Source organism: Alligator mississippiensis, chromosome 3, assembly GCF_030867095.1.
Source record: "Alligator mississippiensis isolate rAllMis1 chromosome 3, rAllMis1, whole genome shotgun sequence".
Taxonomy (NCBI): Eukaryota; Metazoa; Chordata; order Crocodylia; family Alligatoridae; genus Alligator; species Alligator mississippiensis.
The window spans coordinates 230,047,327-230,069,639 of NC_081826.1; the positions used below are offsets into that span (position 1 = coordinate 230,047,327).

The window sequence follows — 22,313 nt, forward strand, 5'->3', positions numbered from 1 at the left end:
GCCCTCTAGGCATTTTACAGTTGTACTGCTTTGGGTGAGAGCCGTCTTTGAGCTGGGCTACCCAGCTTGACTAGGTTAACTTCTGGGTGTTCACCTGAGATAAAACAACCAATTTGCCATCCCCCCTAGTATCCCAGGAGGCCCTATACCCAGGTGAACTAGCTTTCATCCAGGACTCTACAGCCCTTGACTGCCAGCTAGGAACAGCTGGGCAACCAGTATTCAGGATGGGATGGGTAGAGATGGATAGAAAAGGGGTGAAAGAGGACAGGGGACTCAGGGGAAGAAGATGCAGGACTGGAGAGAGGGGAAGAGGGAGAGGTGAGGAGGAGCAGGTGTGTGGAGAGCTGCTGGGCTGCTGCCTGTCTGCCCTACAAACTGCTCCTCCAACCTCCATATCATCCCCTCTGCCCTCAGAGTGGTCCCCTGGCACTCCTATTGCCCTCTTGGCCCCCCCAACATCCTCTCCGCCCCCAGATCACTGCCCTGCTGCCCTGATCAGCCCAAGAGCAGTAGAGACACCAGTGGGGGGAGGGGTTCCCCCTCCCTGCCTGCTCCTGGGGTCCCTGAAGCCCACACCAATCCTTTTTGCCCAAATCCAGCCCTACTGAACCTACAAATGAAAGAGGAGCAAGAGGAAGAGGGCAAGGAGCTGCTGGAATGCTGCAAGTCCCAGTAGGGGCTGGATGTAGGTGCATGGGGGTGATATGGGCTGTAGGGATCCTGGGAGCAGCCAGAGGGGGAAATCCCCATTCCCACCCCACTGCTACTGCTGCTCTCAGGATGACTGGGGTGGCAGGGCAGAGATCTGGAGGGGGGGGTGATTTGGGGTAGAGGGACCAATTGGGGAGGGGTGCATGGAGGGCAGAGGGGTGATTTGGTAGGCAATTCAAACACCCTTTACCCCCTTCATACTCAACTTATACTCTCGCTAGGGAGCTGGTGAACTGGAAAGACATGGAGTAGACTTGCAGCCCCTGGCCACATCCCTGCTCACTAGCCCTCTAGTGGCAGGTCTGAGCAGTGGACATTAGAGAGGGTATTAACCTCAAACATGTGACTGATCACTAGCATGTGTTAAATTGAACAAAGACTGACATTACTTAGAATTAGTATTTGCTAACTCAGATGGGTAATCTCACCCTTTGTACAAGCTGAAAGGATAGCATTTACACACACAGTATTTGCACTTAAAGCCCAAAAGAGCCCCCAAAGATAACCTAGGTTTGACACACATTTTATACTAAATATCATAGATGCACAGTTCAAGGTTTATATGATAATTTTAAGGAATACTGCTATCTGAATTAATTAAAAAAAAATGCTAGCTTCTGACATAGCACACTCCAAATACAACACAGATTCATATATTGTAAGGGCTGGAAGAGACTTCAAAAGATCGTCAGGTCTAGTCCCCCTCCAATAGGCAGGAAAGACAACTGGGGTAAAGTGAAACCAGCAAGATGACTGTCCAGTTTCCTCTTGAAGATTTTCAGGGTAGGTGACTGCAACACCTCTGGAGGAAGCTTATTCCACAGTCTGGACACCCTGACTGTGAAGAAGTTTTTCCTAATGGTGCACCTGAAATGGTCTTGCAGGAGTTTGTGGCCATTACTCCAGGTTTTCCCCAAGGGTGCCTTGGTGAACAGTTGTTCGTTGAGCTTTTGATGTATTCCCCTGATGTAGTGCTAAGCTACTACCAAGCCCCCTCTCAGGTTTCTGAAGAGGCTCAAGTCCCTCAGCCTTTCCTCATATGGCTTGCCTTGCAAGTCTCTGATCATATGGGTGGCTCTTTTCTGAACTCTCTCAAGGTTTTCCACTTCCTTGTTGAAGTGCAGCTCCCAGAACTGGACACAGTACTCCAGCTGCGGTCTCACCAATGCTGAGTGAAGTGGAAGAATCACTTCCTTAGTTTTGCATGAGATACATCGGTTGATCCATGCCAGAGTGTTGTTTGCCCTGCCCTGCTGGCTACAGCATCGCACTGACAGTTTCTGTTCATACTATGGTCTATTACTACCCCTAAGTCCCTTTCAGTCATGGTGTTAGTCAGCTAGGCGCCACTAAGCCTGTAAGTATGTTGGGGATTGTTTGTCCCAAGATGGAGAACTCTGCACTTCTCAATGTTGAACCTTATCTAGTTCCGATCTGCCCAACTTGCTAGCCTGTCTAGGTCCACCTGTATCTGCAGCCTATCTTCAGGCATCACCACGCTCCCCCATAACTTGGTGTTATCCACACACTTGACTAGTGAGATCTTAAAGCTTTTAAAATTCCTTTAAAAATATTTCTATTCCTATGCTGTTGGTAAAGGTCAAGGGAGAAGCCAATTTATCAGACAGAACATTGAAATCCATACTGACAAAATTCTGTCAAATAAACAATGTAAAAGAGAGAGAGAGAGACAGAGAGACAGAAAAGTCTTCTATGTAGTCTTATTATGTATTGTTTGTAGCAATAATTGGTACACAAATTTCAGATAGATATATGATTTTTAAGTTCAAAATAGATAAAGGTTATACTACACCATCAGTGATGAGCAAGAAGGAAGAAATCCAAAGGATATTAGTTTAAATCAATGTTGAAATTTAATTTATCTAAGTCAAGTTCTACTAATCATAGCTCCTGTTATCCATCACTGGAAGAAAAGGAGTAGAGGAAGTGGAGAGGGAGACAGCACAAAAATACATACAATAGAGGCAAATTCTCTGAACCATATACTGGCACATCTCTCTTGTACTGCAGCAAGACTGGTTTGGAAGCTAAAAATAAAATTACAGCTAAATGTATTCAACAAATGCAATCAAATATTGGAAAAGAAAATCAGTCAGAAATGCTTATCCAACCAACTGAGATTATCACATCTCTATGCTAATCTTGTGTTTCTAATTAACAGATAAAATGGAAAAATCTAAACAATAGCATGTGGTAAAAACTGAAAAGCAAGAAACAATTCTTCAAGCTCAATTTAATTAAATGGATATGCAGTGGCTTTGTACTGCTGTATTCATGCAACCACTATTCATATTTTTATTTAACAACAGCTCTTCATGCAAAAATGTTTTTTATATTTCAAGCCACTGACTTCTGCTCTATCTTTAGTTCCAGTACCAGATTAAAGAACTAGAATCTTTGGAATTTAGATGAGAACATGGATTAAAAGATCTTCACATACTAAGATGAAGCATTAATCACTTCAAACCTACTATAGTTGAAGTACTTACATACACCTGCCTCAAGAGATACTAGAGCATAATATGAACACATGAAACAATGGAAAACATTGCTGCTACCTTGGCCCAACTGTTGAAAGTCTCAGCAAAAGTGAGACTCAAGGAGTGAGTTTAAAACAAGATGACAGGTTGACTTTGACTTTAAATGTAAGATACCAAAGGCCAAATTCCAAACCAAGGTAATACAGCTACTACTAAAAAGTAGTTTGATACATGGGAGTAGAATTAGATGATAAACAATCTTCAGTATCTTGATAAAGGAAAGTCAAATGCATGCACTCTTAAATAATGGAAAAAGAAGTAACTTAAAATGTACACTGTGACTTTGAATGGATCCTTAGCATAATAAACAGAGAAAAACAGTACTGCAGAAAAAGTACAGTATGGGAAAAGAAAATGTTCCTTTTATTTTTGGCAACCTACATAAAAGAAACAATTTCTAATGATACATTATTTAGGATATGATATTTTTTCTTGCATGGCTAAAGTCTACGTCGGGGTAGGCAACGTTTTTTGGTCGGAGTGCTGAAAACCCCCATAATGCCTACCTTGGAAGGTGCCGGAGTGCTGGCATGCCAGAAAAACAAAATGAGGGCAGGATGCCCTGCGTGTGCTCCTTTCCCCCACCCAAAGCCCCTTCCCACCAGCCCTGCTGCCCCTTGCCCCCACCCAAAGCCCCTGCCTCCCAGCCCTGCTGCCCTGTGCCCCACACCCAAAGCCCCTGCCCCCAGCCCTGCTGCCCTGTGCCTCCCAGCCTGGGCTCTGTGGCTGGCAGCAGCTAACCAGAGCTGGGGCTGGCTGCAGCTGGGAGGCTCCAAACAGCTGTGCCAGGCTCCAGAGCCCAGACATCAGCTCTGTACTGGAGTGTGCACCCGTGTATTGGAGCAGGCGGTGGGGGAGGGGCCTGAGGTAGAGCAGCCCTGGTCTCTCCCCAGCTCCCAGCACAGTGCAGCCTGCCCCAAGGTGCCTGTGCAGTCGTCACCAGCATGGACCTGATGCCGGATCTGTGGAGCCTGGCACAGCTGTTTTCAGCCTGCCCGCTGCTTGCTGCAGGTGCCCAGAGCCCAGGCTGGCCACAAACAGCTGTGCTGGGCTCCAGAGCCCAGTCACCAGCTTTGTGCCGGGAGCTGAGATGCTGCAAGCCCTGCTGGGAGCAGCCCGGGCTCCGTTGCTCGCAGCTGCTACCCAGAACCGAGGCTGGCCATGGCATGCTGAGCAAAATGGCCTCATGTGCCATGCTCGGCAAGCGTGCTGGGGGCTGCTGACCCTTGGTCTACATAGTATTTTAAAATATTCTGTTGCCAAGTCAGTTTTTATCTCCAGTTAATTATTTCCCCAATTTTTAAATAAATATTTTCTTAACATGGAAGATTAATTTTCAAACCCAGGTATTTTCTCAACTGTTTGTTATTTTTCATAATAGTAAAGCCCATTGTTTCATTTAATGTAGTTGCTCTATCATCATAGAAATCTCTTCAACATCAAGTTATCATAGGGCATGTTTACACATGCAAATAATATGCCTGAATTTTCTGCACAGAAAATTCAGGCTCATTAAAGCACTCCCTGGCGCACATCTACAGATGCGCCTGCATTGGGAGCAAATTATGCCTGACAGGAGCAACCCAGCCCAGGGCTGCTCCTGCCCTGCTCTGCCCCATGCAGCAGAGAGGGGGAGCTCCAGGGCCAGCTCCCTCCTAGCCACAGAGAGACTGGGGCTGGCCCTGAACCCTGGGGGGCAGGGAGAGCTGTCCTGGCTCTGGGAGCCACCCCCTTCCAGCTTCAGCGAGATTACAGCTGGTCTCCTGGGGCTCAAGCCCAGTCATGCTCTTCCCACAGCTGGAAGGGTGTGGCCCTTGGAGCCAGGACAGCTCCCCCTGCCCTCTGGAGCTTAAGGCTTAGTCAGGCAGCAGTTGTGGCAATTTGGCAATTTGCTCCTGTTCAGCATCTATGTGTACTACTGTGCATTAGTTAATGCACTATTTTTCTGGTACCCATAAGTATTGGTACTAGCAAACGGTGCATTCAATTAATTTAATGTGTAGTAATTGCAATGCACATACAGACGGTGATGCTTTACTGTGTGTTAATTAGTCTAATGAGCAGTAAAGTGTCTCGTTTCATGTAGATGCACCCATAGAGTAGTGGAAGACACTTCAGGAAGTCATTAAGCACAACTCCCTTCTCATTTAGCTATTCAAAAATTAAGCCCATCTTATTTCCCCATTTCATAAGAATGTGGACACCCACAATCCTTGCACAACCCATATAAAAGCATTACTGCATCCCCTGTGTTCCAGAGAATCATAAGAATGGGAGCCCTGGGAGTCACTGTCTACATGTCTAGAGAGCTGACAGCTGGCAAGGATGAATGTATATATTTATACATATATGCGCATGTTCATTCACTGTTATGATGTACCCTCACAAATAGTGTTGCAAATCATTCCACTGTAACTGCAGCTCAACTAGGGATTGCTCTACATCTTCCAATATAACAACATACTACTAAACCACCCTATATCTGAATGACATTTAGTCACTTAATCTTTGGTACAAAATTCTGATTAGCTGACTTTCAATCAGAGTAAGCCATAATCAGCTACTTTAACATGGAGAAAAACAGGAGGTACACAATGCTTATAAACCTACATTAAAACCATTAAACATAGCTATTTTAGGACTCATCCGCAACTAATTACCTGTCAACTTACAGACTTTATAAATGTATATTATATGCTACCATTTAATTATCAAAATCTCAAAGAACACAAAAGGTATAGCATAAAGCAGTCCAACTGGCAACCAGTCCCTGAGGAGGCTCCTCGGCTCCTGGTCTGGGTGTTGCTCCCCCTGAACACGCATTGCTTTTTTGCTGCTGCTGCTGCCACCACTGAAGTCTCAGGACAGGATGGCCTGGAAGGCCAAGGGAGCTCAGGGGACCTGGGAAGCTCAGCATGGTACAGTGAGACAAGGCTCACTGCATGGTGCAGTAAAGAATGGATAAGCCCATGTGGGATTGTGATGTGCAGGGCATAGCACCACTGGTGCAGTGTCGTGGGGCACCTGCTACATGGCATGGGGCCCAGGGGGCCTGCAGCTCCTGGCCACTCAGAAATAAGACAGCCCTGGCATAAACTACAATGATAACTAAAATAGAGATTTTGATATACTAACCTACATGTTTAATAACACTATGTATTATTGCTGAATATCTAATTTAGGTCCTTGATTAAATTTTAAAACTAGTTATTTTCTTCAACAAGACACTATTTCCTTTATTAAACATTGTCTTTGTCACAGTCAATCATCATTACAGGAATTCTTAAGGTTAAAAAGGGAGCAATAAAAAATAGGAAGTGCATGCATTAACCCTCTTAAGTATACCACCTGCTGTATTTGGTTATAAGCAGGACAGATTCCTACATTTCACAAACTACCCTAATTATTGTCTAAATTGCCTTTATTTTGAACTTGTGGATATTATAAAGCTCCACTAATGCTAACAAATCATTGTTTCCATAGTTACTCAAGTGGAAAAAGCAAAGAGAAACTATAAATAGTGCAAGGTCTGACGAGTCTATGGCATCAACAAAATGTGAGTTATGCAATACGTTAAAGTGTTGAAAAGAACTACTTAACTCATTTTCAACTTTGCCATCCTTGATTAATATACTCTTCTCTCAAGCACAGCAATTAGAATCTTTGTACCATCTCAAACAATTGGGCATTTTTTCTATACATAATGTATATCTTATACCAAAATATACATTTTATACCTTTCAAAAAACTCACTAAAATATAGGATGGAAAAAACAAAACAATAACCCTCCCCTCGTTCCACAAGAACAACAAAAACCCATGACAAACTTACTATATGTTGCAAATCTTCATATTAAGACCAACCAAAATCAACCATAAAACCATTTGGCTGAAATTTTTGGAAGATAACTGAGCCTACAGGCTTTAGAACCTTATTGAGGCGAAATTACTGCAAAAATACTATTTCCAATTTACATTATGATTGTTAGAAAAGTCCAGAGTCTCCTTTACAGATACAGAAGGGCAACCCTCAAGTGTTCAGTAAACACAGCAGTACCTCCAATTAAGCTGAAGAACTGAGGAATTTTTCTTCCAGAGTTTGAAGAAAAGCACTGAGTAGCTCTCCAAAAGGAAATCATGCTTATATCTGCAGCTGTCATATTTTTATGTAATGAAAACTTCCCATGCTCTTTTTGTTCCCAGTAATTACAATGACAAGACTAAACAAAATGCTACAGATCCCAATATATCAAATATACTCCAAATATTAAATTATTTCTTTTTGCTTTTAGTGTCCCTTCAGCTCCATACCTCCTCTTCCAGAAATTGCTGAAAAGCTGAACAGGCATTTTTGATCTACCTTTCAGTCTAGTTAGGGACCAAATTAAATGTCAAAAAATTATAAGGACATTTGAAAGCAAGTTATGTTTGTATTTCTCCCCTCATTTATTTTGTGGTAATATTTTCTCCCATTCTAACATTGCAGAAAGAACCTACCATTCTACCATTACAGAACTGTAATTCTGGGTTTTGAATCCTATTTTCATATTATTTGTGATACTTTGCTAGAATTTTCAAAACTGTACATTTTACATTCTTCATTTAGCATGTAATCCTTTTTGGTTTCTGTTTATTTTATAACACAAAACTGTTTTGTTAGTTTGTAAACCAGCCTTATTGATAATGTCTTGGGTACAGAATCTGAGAGCTCATTTATTTGTACTTTTCTGAGATGAATGCATAACAAAGCTCAAAACAACATAAACCATGTCTACAAAAAATATGAAGAATGCCTTACATTCAAAAGCTTGTCTAACTCCAGTCCCACTATGCAGCTGGTGTAATAAAAGCAAGAATCCTCAGGCTAGGCTTGGGGAGGTTGGGGAAGGTTAGATCATGTGAAAAATGGCCACCCAAACTAAATCAGATCACCCAGGTGAAGATCTTACACTTAGATCCCTACTTAGGTTGATCTAAGTGTGAACTGTACAAAAATTCAGGAAGTTTAAATTGGTCTAAAAATGGCCAACCTGATCCAAGTTAATTCAACACTGGATTAAGTCTAACTTAGACTGGATCCTGTGAGACTGATTTAATCTGTACATTTCCTAGTGTAGCCCTAGGACTGGAAAAGCCCAATTGCTGGCCCCAGCCCTGGGTTCTTCCTACCTTACCACCACAGACTGGCTGTTTTTAGCCCCCTTGTCCCTTGGCCCTGCTCCTACACAGACAACCCACACAACCAATGGACCACCCACCTTCTCCCCGGAGCCCATCAAACCCCTCCATCCTGCAAGCTGCTCCCAGAGCTGGTTTTACCAGCATTTGCCAATGCTGGGAACTGACAGAACTTGGGGGAAGGAAGGGGTGGGCAGCTCAAGGGGCTTAATTCACTAGGGGGTGCTTGTTCATCTGGGGGTGGTGGGTATCAGGAGGCTACAATAGCTCCTGGCCCTGGAGGGGGGCAGGGAAGAGAGAGGCCCCCCCCCCCAACTCCCCTGCAGAGCCACCAGCTTCCCCCCACCCCAACTTACTTCCATCAGGCTCTCAGGGCAAGTGAACACTGATAAAACCATCCCTGGGAGCAGTTTGTGGAATTGCGGGAAATTTAGCAGCACTGGGGAGGCTGGAGGGGTCCAGGGTTGGGAGGGGCCTTTGGCAGAATCGTAGAGCCTCTCTGACTGCCAATCCCCCTATCCCCCCCAACCTCTCTGCAGACCCTGCCACCCCCTGGATCACTCCCCCAATTTCCTGAAGACCTGCTTGCTCCCCTGATTTCCCAACCTCCTCACAGACCCTGTCAACACTCTGATCCTCCCCATGTACCCTGCTTGCTCCCTGATCCTCTCCAAGTTCCCTGTGGATTCTGCTTGGCCACCTGATCTCCCCACCCTGACATGGACTCCAATTGCCCCCTTAGAATTCTCTGCCAATTCCCCCATCCTGACTTACCTTAGATTGGGTGGCCATGTTTAACACAATCTAACATCCCCCTAACCTCCCTGAATGTTTTCCCCTAACCTCACCAACTATTGTAATGTTTTCTAAATTCTATTCAGAACTTGTAGAACCCTCCCTGGACCAGATAAATATAAATCCTTTACTTGATCTATCTGATACACAAGAAATTCATGCCTGGCTAAGTACATGAAATATTTCCAGTCTACTTAAGTGGAGTTACAATAGGTATGAAATTAGTTGATGGCCCAGAACATAGGTACAAATTTTTTATATTACAGTTAAGAGCCTGGTCATATTTGTAAATGACACTTTCCCCATAAAGGAATCATCATCATGCTTTTGATGTTTTGCCCCCTAGAAGTGAGTCATATGTGCCATGGTAGAAAGTTAAACATTTAGGATGAAAAAGTGGGTGCAGATCTTTTATTGCCTTACAGATACTGATTACAGGAAGCTCTAGAGGGTTGGAAAAAAAGCAAGTGTATTGCTATAAAGTGAAAGGCTGCCTATCTGAAATACTGTGGGGAAAGCTGTCAACAGTAAATAGTTGATATACTAAAGTACAGGATTCCTGATTCTATCCTATTATCATGTTTTTACATATCAGTGAGTTTCCCCTAAGACAGAAAATGCAAACATACTAGAAATTCTTTTTAGGTTATGCATGTATATTCATTTAAGAGATTAATCTAAGTGGCTAGTTAGTTTCTTTAATTGTGACATGAACTCTTGTCACCATAAAAACCAAGTTCATAATTTAAAAACATTTTTCAGAGAGCAATTCTTATTGGCAATGAAATAGGCAAACTGAAAGCAGTAGTTACCGTTACTCAACTGAATAACAGAAAAGCCTGAAACTAAAGTTAGTAATTATTACCTTCACAACACAGAATTACTGTTATTAAAAAATGTAGCTTCTCTTCTAGTTTCCCATAAGCACTTGAATATATTTAATGTTTTAGCTAGGCCTTCAAGTAGGCAGAATAGCAGCACAGAAAATAAATATTTTCCTTACCTGTGTATACAGTTATTAGATTCGAGATATGCCATACCAGAAGCAGCATCTAATGAAAATTTCACTAACTGTTTGATTTTTAGCTCATCTTTCTTCTTTCTTAAAAAGGAAAGGAAATCACCTCCTAGAAAAATAGACAGATGGACAATAAGACATGACAGCAATGATACCCACATCTCTCTCATTAGGAATGCTTCACTGAACAAAAAGTATTACACTATCAGCTATACTTTTCAACTAATTTGTCTAAGGCTAGGATAAAAAAAAATAGAATACATTCCCATCAGTGTGAGGTCTCCTTTAGCTACCCTAAATACTGATCGAAGTGCCCCTAAGTGAAAACTGCACAAAGCATGACAAGATTTAATCAAGACCATATTTTTATTACACGGTACATCAGATTTTCCTCTGTTTGTATTCAATATATACTTGAACAACAGTGAATTATGGACTAAAACAGCTTATTTGAACAGGATGAGATAAGAAGAAGCTTTAAGTTCTTCATGTTAGCTGCAATGGTTTATTGAAAACTGTAAATATGCAAAAGGTGATTTGAAGATTTAAGATCCTTAAGAAATTATTCTTACTGGTGATTTAGAATAAAGTAACCAAGAGGAAATCCAAGTCCTAACAGACTTCTATAGGCTGCATTAGAACTTGAATTAAAGATCCCTTTCTAGAGGGAGACTCACTGAGACAGACAATGTCAGCAATTACAATACTGTATTTACTCAAATATAAGAGGACCCTGAATACAAGATCCCCCCAATAATTATAATCTATACATGAAAAATGTATACTTTTGTTATAATTTTCCAGGTATAGAAGCTAATTATTGGAGGTTTGCCTTCAATTTGCTCTCCTCCCACTGCTACAGCAGGGAAAATAAATTGGGAGGGAGGGGGTCAGGTAGTCCCCCTGTCCTTCACTTGTTCCCCCTGCAGCCCTTTCCCCTGTTCCTTGCTGCCAGAACCTGCTTTCTCTGAGCATATGGAAGTGAAGGGCAAATTTGAAAACAATGACCTTGAAATACATATGCCTGTTGTAATTTGCATAAAATTACTACAGGTACACACAGACTTGGTTCATCCAGAATTCATGCAATTTGCCTTTTTTGACACTGCTGCCAGTTTTAGAACAGGTATTCCTTAAGCAGTACTTTTGTCCCTACTTTTATATAATACAGACTAGGGTTGTGTGAAATAGCTGTGTTTCGATTTGATTTCAGATTCAGCCGTTTTGAAGGACAGCAATTCATTTTTGTGTTTTGGATCACTGTCCTGTTTCATTTTGGATAAATCTGTTTTGGAGACTTGGCTCCACCGTATCTCCTATGAATCTGTTTCAAATGGACTGCAAGGCAAGCTTCGCACACGCCTACCCAACAAGGTGGGGCTTGGGGTCCTAGCGGGAAGCAGGACAGAGCCATGGGTGGCTCATCCGGGGGGGAGGGCTGCTGCCCTCCACAGGTGAGGAGACCCCTGCGCAGATCTCTAATCCCTGTCACATTGGGTCGCAGGCCAGAGAAGCAGCACAGAGTGGCGAGCAAACCTGCTGGTCTCTGCTGCGTGACTAAGCTCCGCAGGGAGCAGAGATCCACACCACGGGTCTCCTTGCTGCCATTGCCTGCCCTGTGCTGTCTTTGATCTCTGCTCCCTAAGGAGCCAAGTCATGCGGCAGGGACCAGCATTACCCTGCCACATGATCTGGCTCCGCACAGATCCACACCAGGATATCCTCACTGCCACTGCCCTGGATCTCTGCTCCCTGTAGAGCCAGGTCACGTAGCAGGGACCAGCACTGCCCTGCCACATGCTTTGACTCCACAGGAAGCAGAGATCTGCACTGGCGGCGGGGGGGGGGGGTGTCTCCTTACTGCTGCTGCCCACCCCATGCAGCCCCACGCTGCAAGGGGCAGCGTGGGGTGGGAAGCAGCAGCAAGGAGACCCCCGGCATAGATCTCTGCTCCCTGTGGAGTCAAGTCACACGGCAGGGCAGCAGCATACAGCTGTTCCCCTGCAAGCCCGGCTCTGGAACTCCAAAATTTTTCAAAACACTTCCGAAATGTTTCAGATGCCTCGTTTCATTTCTGAGTATGTGTGTATACTCTTCACACTCCTGCAAAGGGTCCATGTGCTATTTAGCTCCCCAACTCAGTGTTCTTGTCATGAGTCTTGGGATGCTGCAAAAACGTATATGCAGATGAAGTGCAGGACAACCCAGCGTGCTCCAACTCATGGTGAGCAAGGCCACACTAACCATATGAAACAGGCTGAGAGATGGGGTGACAGAGCAACTCTGGGTGAACTGCTTGGGGCCCTGTGAAGTGATGTTTGCCAGATATTTAAGGCTAGTGAAGAATCAGGAATCACTGGAAATGGGAAAGGCAGGCACAGGTCAGATATGGGAGTGAAGAGGAACTCAAAACGTATTCAATGTAGTGGGTCACCATTACTCAAAAAAAATCAGTACTGAAGGGGACCAAGTACAATGGGCACTACCATATATCTTACTCAGATAGCCTGCACTAACCTATCCTTGTGGTAGGTTCCCATCAATGTTTCCCCAATATGGGCCTGGCAGGGGAAATACCATGACTAGCAAGGTGGTTTTCCTAATGGCAGGGGAAAACCCCAAATGTGGCAGAGGGTAATACCCTGACTGAGGTAATGCATAGTTAGCCTCCCACTTTCACTTCCAGTGGGAAGATCTCAGCTACATGCTGACTTTATGGAAATGAGAGACTCCTCCCTAGCTTGCTCCTGAGAGCATACGGCTGAGGGCAAGCAAAACTCGGGGGCATCTGCATCCTAAGCCTTTGGGTTTGGGCCTGCATGTAGGATGCCAGCCAAAGGATTTGGAAGTATTTTAAGCCCCAGGTGGGGGTGGAGAATGTTTGCCCATAGCAGGGCCACGTACGGTTCTTGAAGGACTCACACAGATTTGGAATCGATTTGGCTGATCTGACTTGGGACACAACATTTTTTCCTAAAAAGGTTCCCATCAATATGTTTATCCATTATGGCCATGGGTTTTATAGTCACACTTAAGTTGGCTGCATTTAATCAGCTTCATAGTTGGTTTTCATTGCTGAGCACATGCTGCTTTTGGCATCAGTTTAATGATGGATAATGTATTTAGTGAGGTTTTTGTGGATGCAAATGTAAGATGAGGAGCTTTTTTTTTCCATGCTGACTTGGAGGAAAAACCTTATATTTGGGTAAATACAGTATGTTTTTTCATAAGATTTATATGCTGTTGTATGAAGAACTTCCAGCCTTTGTTTGCTTTTATTCAGAATGTAACTGATTCAAGTGATCCTTTTTCTTAAGTAAAACATAATCTCTCTTAGCAAAGGAAAGAGACATTAGCATATGCTAAATGTTTCAGCTGGGATTTTCTTAGCAGGATATATCCATTTATTTCACATTATAAGAGGTAAAGAGGTTATTAGAGAAAGGCCTTATTAACTGCAGACTCTCTCGCCTACTAGCTTGAAGTCCTCAAATAGTAAGATAGAGTGTTTGTGAGAGGGATTAGGGACTTAATTGCAAACTGCTACACTTTTCTCTCACTTTGCCAAGGATCTGGGCTTCTTTTGACACAAAGATGCTGGAGGTGAAGGCTTAATGGGTTGTTCCTAAATGAAAACTCCCAGAAGGTAAATACCTGCTTAACCGCCAATAAAGGTCTGATGTCCCCCCCCCCCCTTTTCTTGTTTGCCCTTAGCATTGTAACAGCTCAGGCACTTCAGAAACAAATGTACTGACCTAGTGCTTTAAATTCTGACTGACTTTTGCATATCAGGTAAACATATTGGGATCAGGTAAATAATTTCACTAATGTGCCCTTTATCAGTGACAAGCCCCAGATGAATAATTTTTTATTTTATTTTATTTGTTTACAGTAAGATACCCAATAAACACATAGATATATACACTTCTGAGGGGGGAGGGGAGGGTGTTCTTGTGTATACATATGTACAAATGTAATATGGAATACTGACATTTTTTACATGATACATAAATATATGCTTTACATAGATTACATACCAATCTACATATATGTTATATGTTTGCGTGTGCATGTTTATAGTACATAGTAGAGATGCATATATTTCCATAAAGGTTACAGGGAGGAAAGTTCTTTTGCAGTGTTCAGTAACTGATTTCTCCTCTCAGGCTAGTCCAGTGATTCTCAACCAAGGTGCCATGGCACCCTGGGGTGCCTTGAGATCCTTTCAAGGGTGCTGCAAGTGCCATACAATATTAGCGCCCTAAGATGTTCAATACAATTCACAAGATAAACCCAGAGACTTACTCTAGGATTCCCAAGTGTTAAAAGCATCTTACAATCTTAACGAAGATAACCAGAGTTAAAGTTCAAAACACAAAAATGGTTCAAGAATTTATTTTATATAGGCAAAATGGAACAAGCCTAGAAAAAAAACTTTTGGCTCAACATTAGCAAAATTCTGACAATAAACTCCAAGGTGATATGAAATAGTCTCCCAAGTAAAATGGTTCAAGCCTCCTTTTTTGGCTACATTGGAAGACAATAATCTTCTACATGAAAAATAGAGAACAATCCTGCTTTTGCACAAAGCAAAATGGTCAGCGCCCCTGGCAAATGCTAAAGCAATGCTGCAACTGGAATCAAAGGAATTTTATGCCCTGTCCCAAACCCTCGCACCTTCTGTCATGCCAGATGTGCATAGCAGGAGGTATTATGTTTTGGATGGGGCATAAAATTTCCCTATCATGCCACTGTAGAGCTTCCCCCAGTCTGGGGGAATCAAGCAAGGGATGGATCAGGCAAGGGGTAGCTCTGTTCCAGACCAAAGGCTGCCCCCAGTCCTGAGCTAACCATTCCTCAATACAGTCCATCTTTCCCATATTTCAACATATTCTTTCTAGTTATAGTATACTTGTAAATCATTTTCAAAGAATAAAAATAGCAGCATAATTACAATGTAACCTAAACATTTGTTATATACCAAACATTCATTGCTCAAGCATAAAGAGGCATTTAAAAATATATAAGAATGTAAACTTACGGAATGTACTTATACTTATGGAAACCATGGGCTCCCTTTAGCTGCTGATATATTTATGGAACTATCTGCACATAGTAATTCAAAGCACTACACAAGACAGACAAAAATGCAATAAAACTTTGAAGTAAATGCCAAGTGAAAAGTTATCTTCAGTCTACAAGATTTAGCATGCCGAATAACCAACTGCAGAAAGTAAAGGAAAACAAAGGAACTGAGTTTCTGGAAGAGAAAGAAGTCTCTGCTCTAAGGGAGATATTGAAAATGAAGGAACAAGCCCAAAATAAAAAGGATCTACCCACATGGATACCCTAAAGCTATTAGCAGGAATGTAAAATCAGTCAAAGACATTACAGAAAACCAGCTTAGAGTCTATAAAATAACAGTGTCATCTGGACTGATGTGAAACCTCAGCTGCTGAACTTCACAAGAAGATAGCAGCCACTCACAGTTCAAAAGGAAGTCCCAAAACAGCCTCCTAGCCTTCAAAATTAAGACTAGCAGCTCTTGGAATTAAATTTATTCAAAAAAAGGAGAAAAGATCATACTCTGGTAATATTCCTAAAATGGTCAAAAAGGTAATATTTTTATCCTGATTCAACACAGTTACCAGAGAATTCATGCAGTTGGAGAAAGAAACATACAGAGTGAACCAGTCAAGATGCAAAATTATGAACGGTAGGAAGTGTAGCACTGATACGGGGAATTTCAGTTTTATCTGTTTCATTTTTTGCGGGTCCTTTGACCCTTATAAATTCAAAAGTGGAAGACACCAGAAGATGTTCTGCTAATGAAAGCAAAGACTCAAATGTGTTTCATGTAACAACATTAAGATGCAATTAAACCTTGAGACCATGTCAGCCAGAGTGTAAACAGGAGAAAAGGAGCAGTAAACCTTTGAGAGCACTGAATCTCAGTATGACCTATTATTGATTCAACGAAATAAATTCTAGTTAGAATAAGAGAATGTAAACTTTTCAAAAACAGTGCCTAATAGTTCCACGTAGAGGAGCTCTTCTACCAAAGCAACAAAATTCTTTAAAATATTTATAGAACTGGCTACACAAAGATTTCAAAGTATAATAAATGTGAATAATGAGAAAAATTTACAACAAGATGACAAATATTACAGACTTTGGTCACAGTTGGTATTTCAATTCTAATAATTATCTCATTTTTATAATTTCCGTCATCTCTTTTCCTCTATTCTCCCCCCTACTGCTGGCTGCTCTTATTCATTGAACCATCTCTAAAATTACATTGTAAACCTTTCAAGCAGTGATTGTGACTCTTGTTGGTTCTGTAAAATGTCAGTTACACATGTGGGTACTGTTCATAGACAAAATAATAAAAATCAACGGTGCTTTAGAGCTCCTTGGAGAATTCTGTAGATCTGAAACCGGTTTACAGAAATACAAATTTTCCATTCCTGACTTCAGTAGAGGAGAAAATTTCATCCACCAGTACGCCAGAGTTCCTAGCCAAATTCTTGAGTATGAATGCATATCACTGAACTTTATAGTTATACATAAATTATTATATTGATAATAGAGGTGATATTTTATAGTCATTATTACATATTGTTTCCTTTGTAAAGATGGAATAACTTCAACCTTCTGGAATTCCTTTGTATCCCTCCTTGTTTCTATAGCTGTCTAAATACATAAGATTTTCAGAAAGAAATTGGTTTATAATCAACAAAATTATGTGGAGGGAACTTTTTAGAAAACTTGCACATTTCTGAAATTGTCTCAAAAAGAAACAAGATAACCAAGAAATCAGTTCAGAGTTTTGGTAATATGAACAACAAAAACTGGTAAACACGAGCAAATGAGTTATGCAGGCCAAGAACAAAACATTTAAGAGAAAATCTAAAACAGGCATGGAAGGAAGACTTGTTCTCAGGTTAGAGAATGTGGCTAAAAGCTTTGAACAGTCTTCCCAATTGGAGTCAAAAGAGGAAGCTGTAATCATATGTTGCTTCATTACTGATGTAGAATGAAGTTTAAGAAAGTGAGAGTAAGTCACCACTGCTTTGCAAGAGAATTGAAAACCTGTTCCTTCAAAGTATGCGTATTTTCTTGCTATGAAAAATTAACTCAAGATAAAGTAGAAAACACATCACAATCGGGTTCTTTTATATTGCTCAAAATGAATTTTCAAGCTCAAATTTGTTTTTAATGGGACCCCCTTGTATATGCCTGTCCAAAGAATCTTGTTAAGAAACAACATGCCTTTATCTATTTGAAGTGAAGAACTCAGTGTCTGCTACTTTAACCATCACTCTGACTGGGTCTAATAAACAGCAGGGCCTTAACTTGATTATGGCACAGATCATGCAAAAAGACAAAGCAACATGAGAAAAAAGAAACAAAGTCCAATAAAAGAAAGATTTAATAAGAGAAGTTTTGAAAATGACAATACCAAAGGAGAAGGAAAAGATTTCTTAGGGTGATATTTTTTTATTGGAGCAACTGCAGAGATGGGATAGAACTAGACAAGCGTTCAAATGCAAAACATTTTTCAAGTCTGAGGAGTAAAAGCCAACACAGGATAGTAAAAAACAGTTAAAACAGTGGAGAGAGAAATTCCCTGGGGTAGAAGATCAAGGCCTATCAAAAGGGAGGAGGATCATTATCACCTTTTATGTGTGGGAAGAATTCAGGAATCAGGTAGGTTATATTATGTCATAAAGCCAACATCAGTGTTAAGTCTTTGATTCCTACTATCCAGTAGGCCTATGCAAATAGAGAAGTATTCAATTCGGATTTGGATTCAGGTGATTCGGAGGACAGTGATTCCATTTGGAGATTTGGATCACAGTCTTGAATCGATTTGGCCAAATCAGCTTCGGAAGATTCGGCGCTGATTTGCAGAGATTTCACGATTCAGATCAGCAGGGGAGAGGCAGGCACAGCCAGGTGGCTGCAGATTCTCTCGCAGCTCCTCCAGCAGTGCCTGCCTCTCCCTGGGCGAGGGGAGCCATGGGAGAAGCCTCCATGGCTGCCCTGCCTGGCCACAGCCAACTCCTGACACTTATAAAAAAAACAAACAAAAAAACAAAAAACCACCTAAAAAACAAACAAACCCCACACCCACCAGCTGCAGCAGCGGTGATTGGGGTCTCTGGGCGCTCATGGCAGAGCCCCCCACACAGTGTGGGGCAGCAGGAGGCAGCAGGGATTGCCCCCCCCACCTGGCACCTGCACGGTAGTTGCCCCATGGCCCAGGTGCAGCACGGCTCTGCAGAGTGCTGTGCGCCGCCTGGGAGCTGGGGCTGAGGCTGTGGGGTGCTGGGCTCTGGCTGACACATGGAGCTACACCAGCTCCCAGGTGAATCAAACTGCCGCTCGCTGGGGGGCATGGGATGCAGATGTGACAGTGCTCGGAGTGGGGGCTATGACCTGCTGCAACTTGCCCCTTTCTACCTGTAGTGAGCCATGCCTGCATCCCACCCCCCTGCCTTCCCCGGTCCCAGCTGGGCAAGAGGTAGCAGGGCAGAGCCCCTGCTCCCAGTGCTGCCATGCCCACATGCTGCACCCCTGCCCTGGCTGGGCAGCTTGTCCCAGCCCCAATACCTCCCCCTCCCCTGCCCTCTTTCCCTCCCCCAACCCCAACAGACTTACCAGCTGGAGGCAGCTGTCAGCTACCTGTTTAATCTATGGCCGAATCTCTGAATCGGATGAATTTTTTCTGAATCAATTTGGAGCTTTTACTTGGTCTCCGGATTCGAATCAGACATTCGGTCCTCAAATTGGCCGAATCTCCTCCGAATTGAATCAGTTACCGAAACTTCACACAGCCCTACTATCCAGCCAGCTTATGAATGTTTGTTCCCATGTTCTCCATTTAAAAGTGTTAGGTAGATTTCCCTTCAGCATGAGGATAGTGAGGTCAGAAAGGGAGTGGTTGTTCTACAAAAAATGTACTACTGATGGTGTAAGTGCATGTCTGTCCTTTATATTTTTCCTTTGAGAGTTCATTTTGGTGCATAGTTGCTGTTTAGTTTCACCCACATATTTGTCATGAGGACAATTGGTGCATTGGATCAGATACATCATGTTTTGAGAACTGCATGGATTCTGATGGTTTTATTATGTTTGGGGTTGTTAATTGTAGTAGCAGTGGAGATGTGCTGACAGGTTAAATATTTCTTGCCAAGGCAAGAAAATATCCCACTTGATATCTGCTGGGTAGTGGGGACTAGGCTCCTGATGATAAGTTGGACAAGGTTCAGGGTTTGCTTGAAACCCAGGACCAGAGAGGGGTTGGGAATATTTCTCTCAAGGCATGATCTTTGTTGAGTACACAATGTCATTGTTTGATGATTCTACTGATAGGTTCCAGTGTGGAGTGGCAGGTGATCACCAGAAGTGTACATTCAGTCACAGGGAGGTTTTTTTTTTTTTATATTCTAGGAAGTGTCCAAGGTATTGGACAACTTTTTCAAATGTATGGTTTATTTCTCTGCTGGAATGGCCCACTTAGCCAATCTAAAATCTTCCTTTACACAACAAGGATACTCCAGCAGTGAAATAGACCATACATTTGAAAACACTACCCAAATACTTATACTGTGCATCTCAGGTTCACCTTCAGCTCCCTGGCTGGTACACTGACCTTTCCCTTGAGGTAGAAGCAAGAAGAGCCAGCTGTAGGAGGGAGCTGGTGCCTGGATCCTCCAATTACTTTTGCAGCCAGAGGGCTGTGAGAAGTGGTGGCTAAGCAGGAGCCTGGAGACTATAATTAAATTCCTCACAGGCTGCATGCAGCCCCTGGACTGTCAGTTGGACTGCTGTGCTTTACAAATAAGAATTAAAAAAGTCTTCTCCCTCCAGGAACAAGTTATGAGGTCTTAAAGGTCTTAAATAGAAATTTTTCCTGGGTGTTAGGAAGAGCTCTCACTATGAGGTAGTTATACACTGAAACAGATTATGTAGATCCACCCATGGATGTTTTTAAGTGTGGGCTAGACAAACACTTATCTAAGATGGTTTACATCATGGTGATCCTGCACTAAGCAGAAGGTCAAACTAGATGACCTTCTGAGGTTCTTTTCAGCTTTATTTTTTGAGTCTACGATTCCAGTGTTAGATATAAAAGATGTCAACAGCAACAAGATGTGCATGTAAAGTAAAAGAAAACATAGCCATAACTATACAAAAACTAGAAAGAATGGTTCAAAGCTTCAGCCTCTCTCTTTCCAAACCAGCTACTGGGCCTAAACATTAAGTTACATTTTACTACACAACTGCCCCAAACATTGCTAACAATGTAAATAAGATACAACGTCATTGTTTCAGGATGCTGCTTATTTTACAGATCTGAAAAACCCTGCCTCAGTGCCAGAGCTTCCTGGATTAGGTAAAGCAATGCCAGAGCTCTTTACTTTTTCTGATGTCCACTCTCACAGCTGATCAGTGATTAGTGACAACCATTCTCAATGTCCAGAGGGTACAGTATAGAATATGAATATGAATATATGATAGTAACTGCAGTGGGCAGCACCAGAACTGGACTAAATTGAAACTATGTTTCTAAGATTTTTTCATTCAGGGCAAAGAAATCTGACTGGCCTGGCAGCAACTGTCCTGACTTAATTCATGATGGAGACAATCTGATCTTAAAAACTGGCAATTCACCACAACAATCCCAGGAAAAGCAAACCAAAAGAAATCTGAAATATTTAAAAAGAAAACTAAATAAGTAAAAAAGTCTATGCTCATTTTTGCTCCAGGTAAAATGAATTGATGCTATTACAGACCAAAGTTGCACTTGAACCAGCTCTTTGTCATGCAAAAAATCAATATTAAAACATGCATTTGAAAATAAAAATTAAGTATAAAAAATGAAGAGCAAGAGCTCTTGATCAGTAAGGGCCCATTAACGGCAACTAACTCCCCAACGTCCTGCTTTTTTAACAGAAAGACAATGCATTTCTGTAATGTTTAAGCAGTGTTTTTTGTACTGTTTCAGGATGTAAAGTTTTGACATGACACAATTTCTATTTGATGAGAAAAATCCTAGTGGTGGCTAAACTTAGTAATGTCAGTGACACTATAGCTAGGGACAGACATTCAAAAAGCCTGAGCCTAAACTGATTCAAAATTTGCAGGTTACTCTAACCTGCAAAGCTTGGATCGATTTGGAGGTTGATAATCATTCCCTTTTCATTCTAGAACTGCAGGCACATGCCTGCACTGGCTCAGGCTAGAAGCTGGGGGGTGCTAGAGCAGCCCTCCCTTTCCTTGCACAGAGCTGAGCTGAGGCGGACATGGCCAGGTCCTAGCAGGATGCTAAAATTTCCTCTCCCCATCAATCAAAGTAAAATTTATTTTTAAATTCTGCAAGAAAATGGGTTAATCCTCCACACTTAGCATGACACTCAAGAAATCTCAGAATTACAAGTGAATTAAACATCATACAGTTGAAATTATACAATAATCTTTGTCTTAACTTTTGCCTACATATCTACATTTGAAAAAATGTGAAACAAAGTTTCTTATATGAACTGAACAGTTTTAGTAATCTATAAATGTTGAGTTTTAATATATAATATGTTGGGTTTATAAACATTTTGACTTCTTTCAAAATAATAAATGTTGGTACACAAAACAAACTAAATAATTTAAAATCTCATTCTTTTTTTAGTATATCTAGGCAGCCAGACCAAGATAACCATTTTCATTAATTCATATTTAAACAGAATGTAAATTTGTTTAGTCTCTTACATTATTCTCACATGCTGCCAGTTTCACACATTCTGTTACATTTCAGCAAAAAAGAATATGAGGCTTAAAACTGGAGGCTTAAAATTGCCAATACATTTTCAGTGCTTGGCTTGAACTGCTTATGATTATATGAACTTTCAGGTGCCTGAGTGAAAGGGACCTGGTGTCCATTTCATAGCTATTATTAACAATATATAAAAGCTATATTTATACCTTAAAAGTCAAGACAGAACAAAGATATCTCTTACTTTTTCTGGGATATATTTTTTTAATCAAGG

The 22,313-nt window shown here is 41.8% G+C and overlaps 1 protein-coding gene across 3 annotated transcripts in view; it reads right to left on the reverse strand.

Annotated features, from left to right (window-relative positions):
* FER (FER tyrosine kinase) overlaps window positions 1–22,313 on the reverse strand; it is a 363,406-nt gene that overhangs the window by 81,979 nt on the left and 259,114 nt on the right. For all 3 annotated transcript variants that reach the window (XM_019484266.2, XM_059724955.1, XM_059724956.1), the window contains one exon: window positions 10,252–10,375. In XM_019484266.2, coding sequence (XP_019339811.1) covers window positions 10,252–10,375 — 124 coding nt within the window. The remainder of the gene's footprint in view (window positions 1–10,251; window positions 10,376–22,313) is intronic.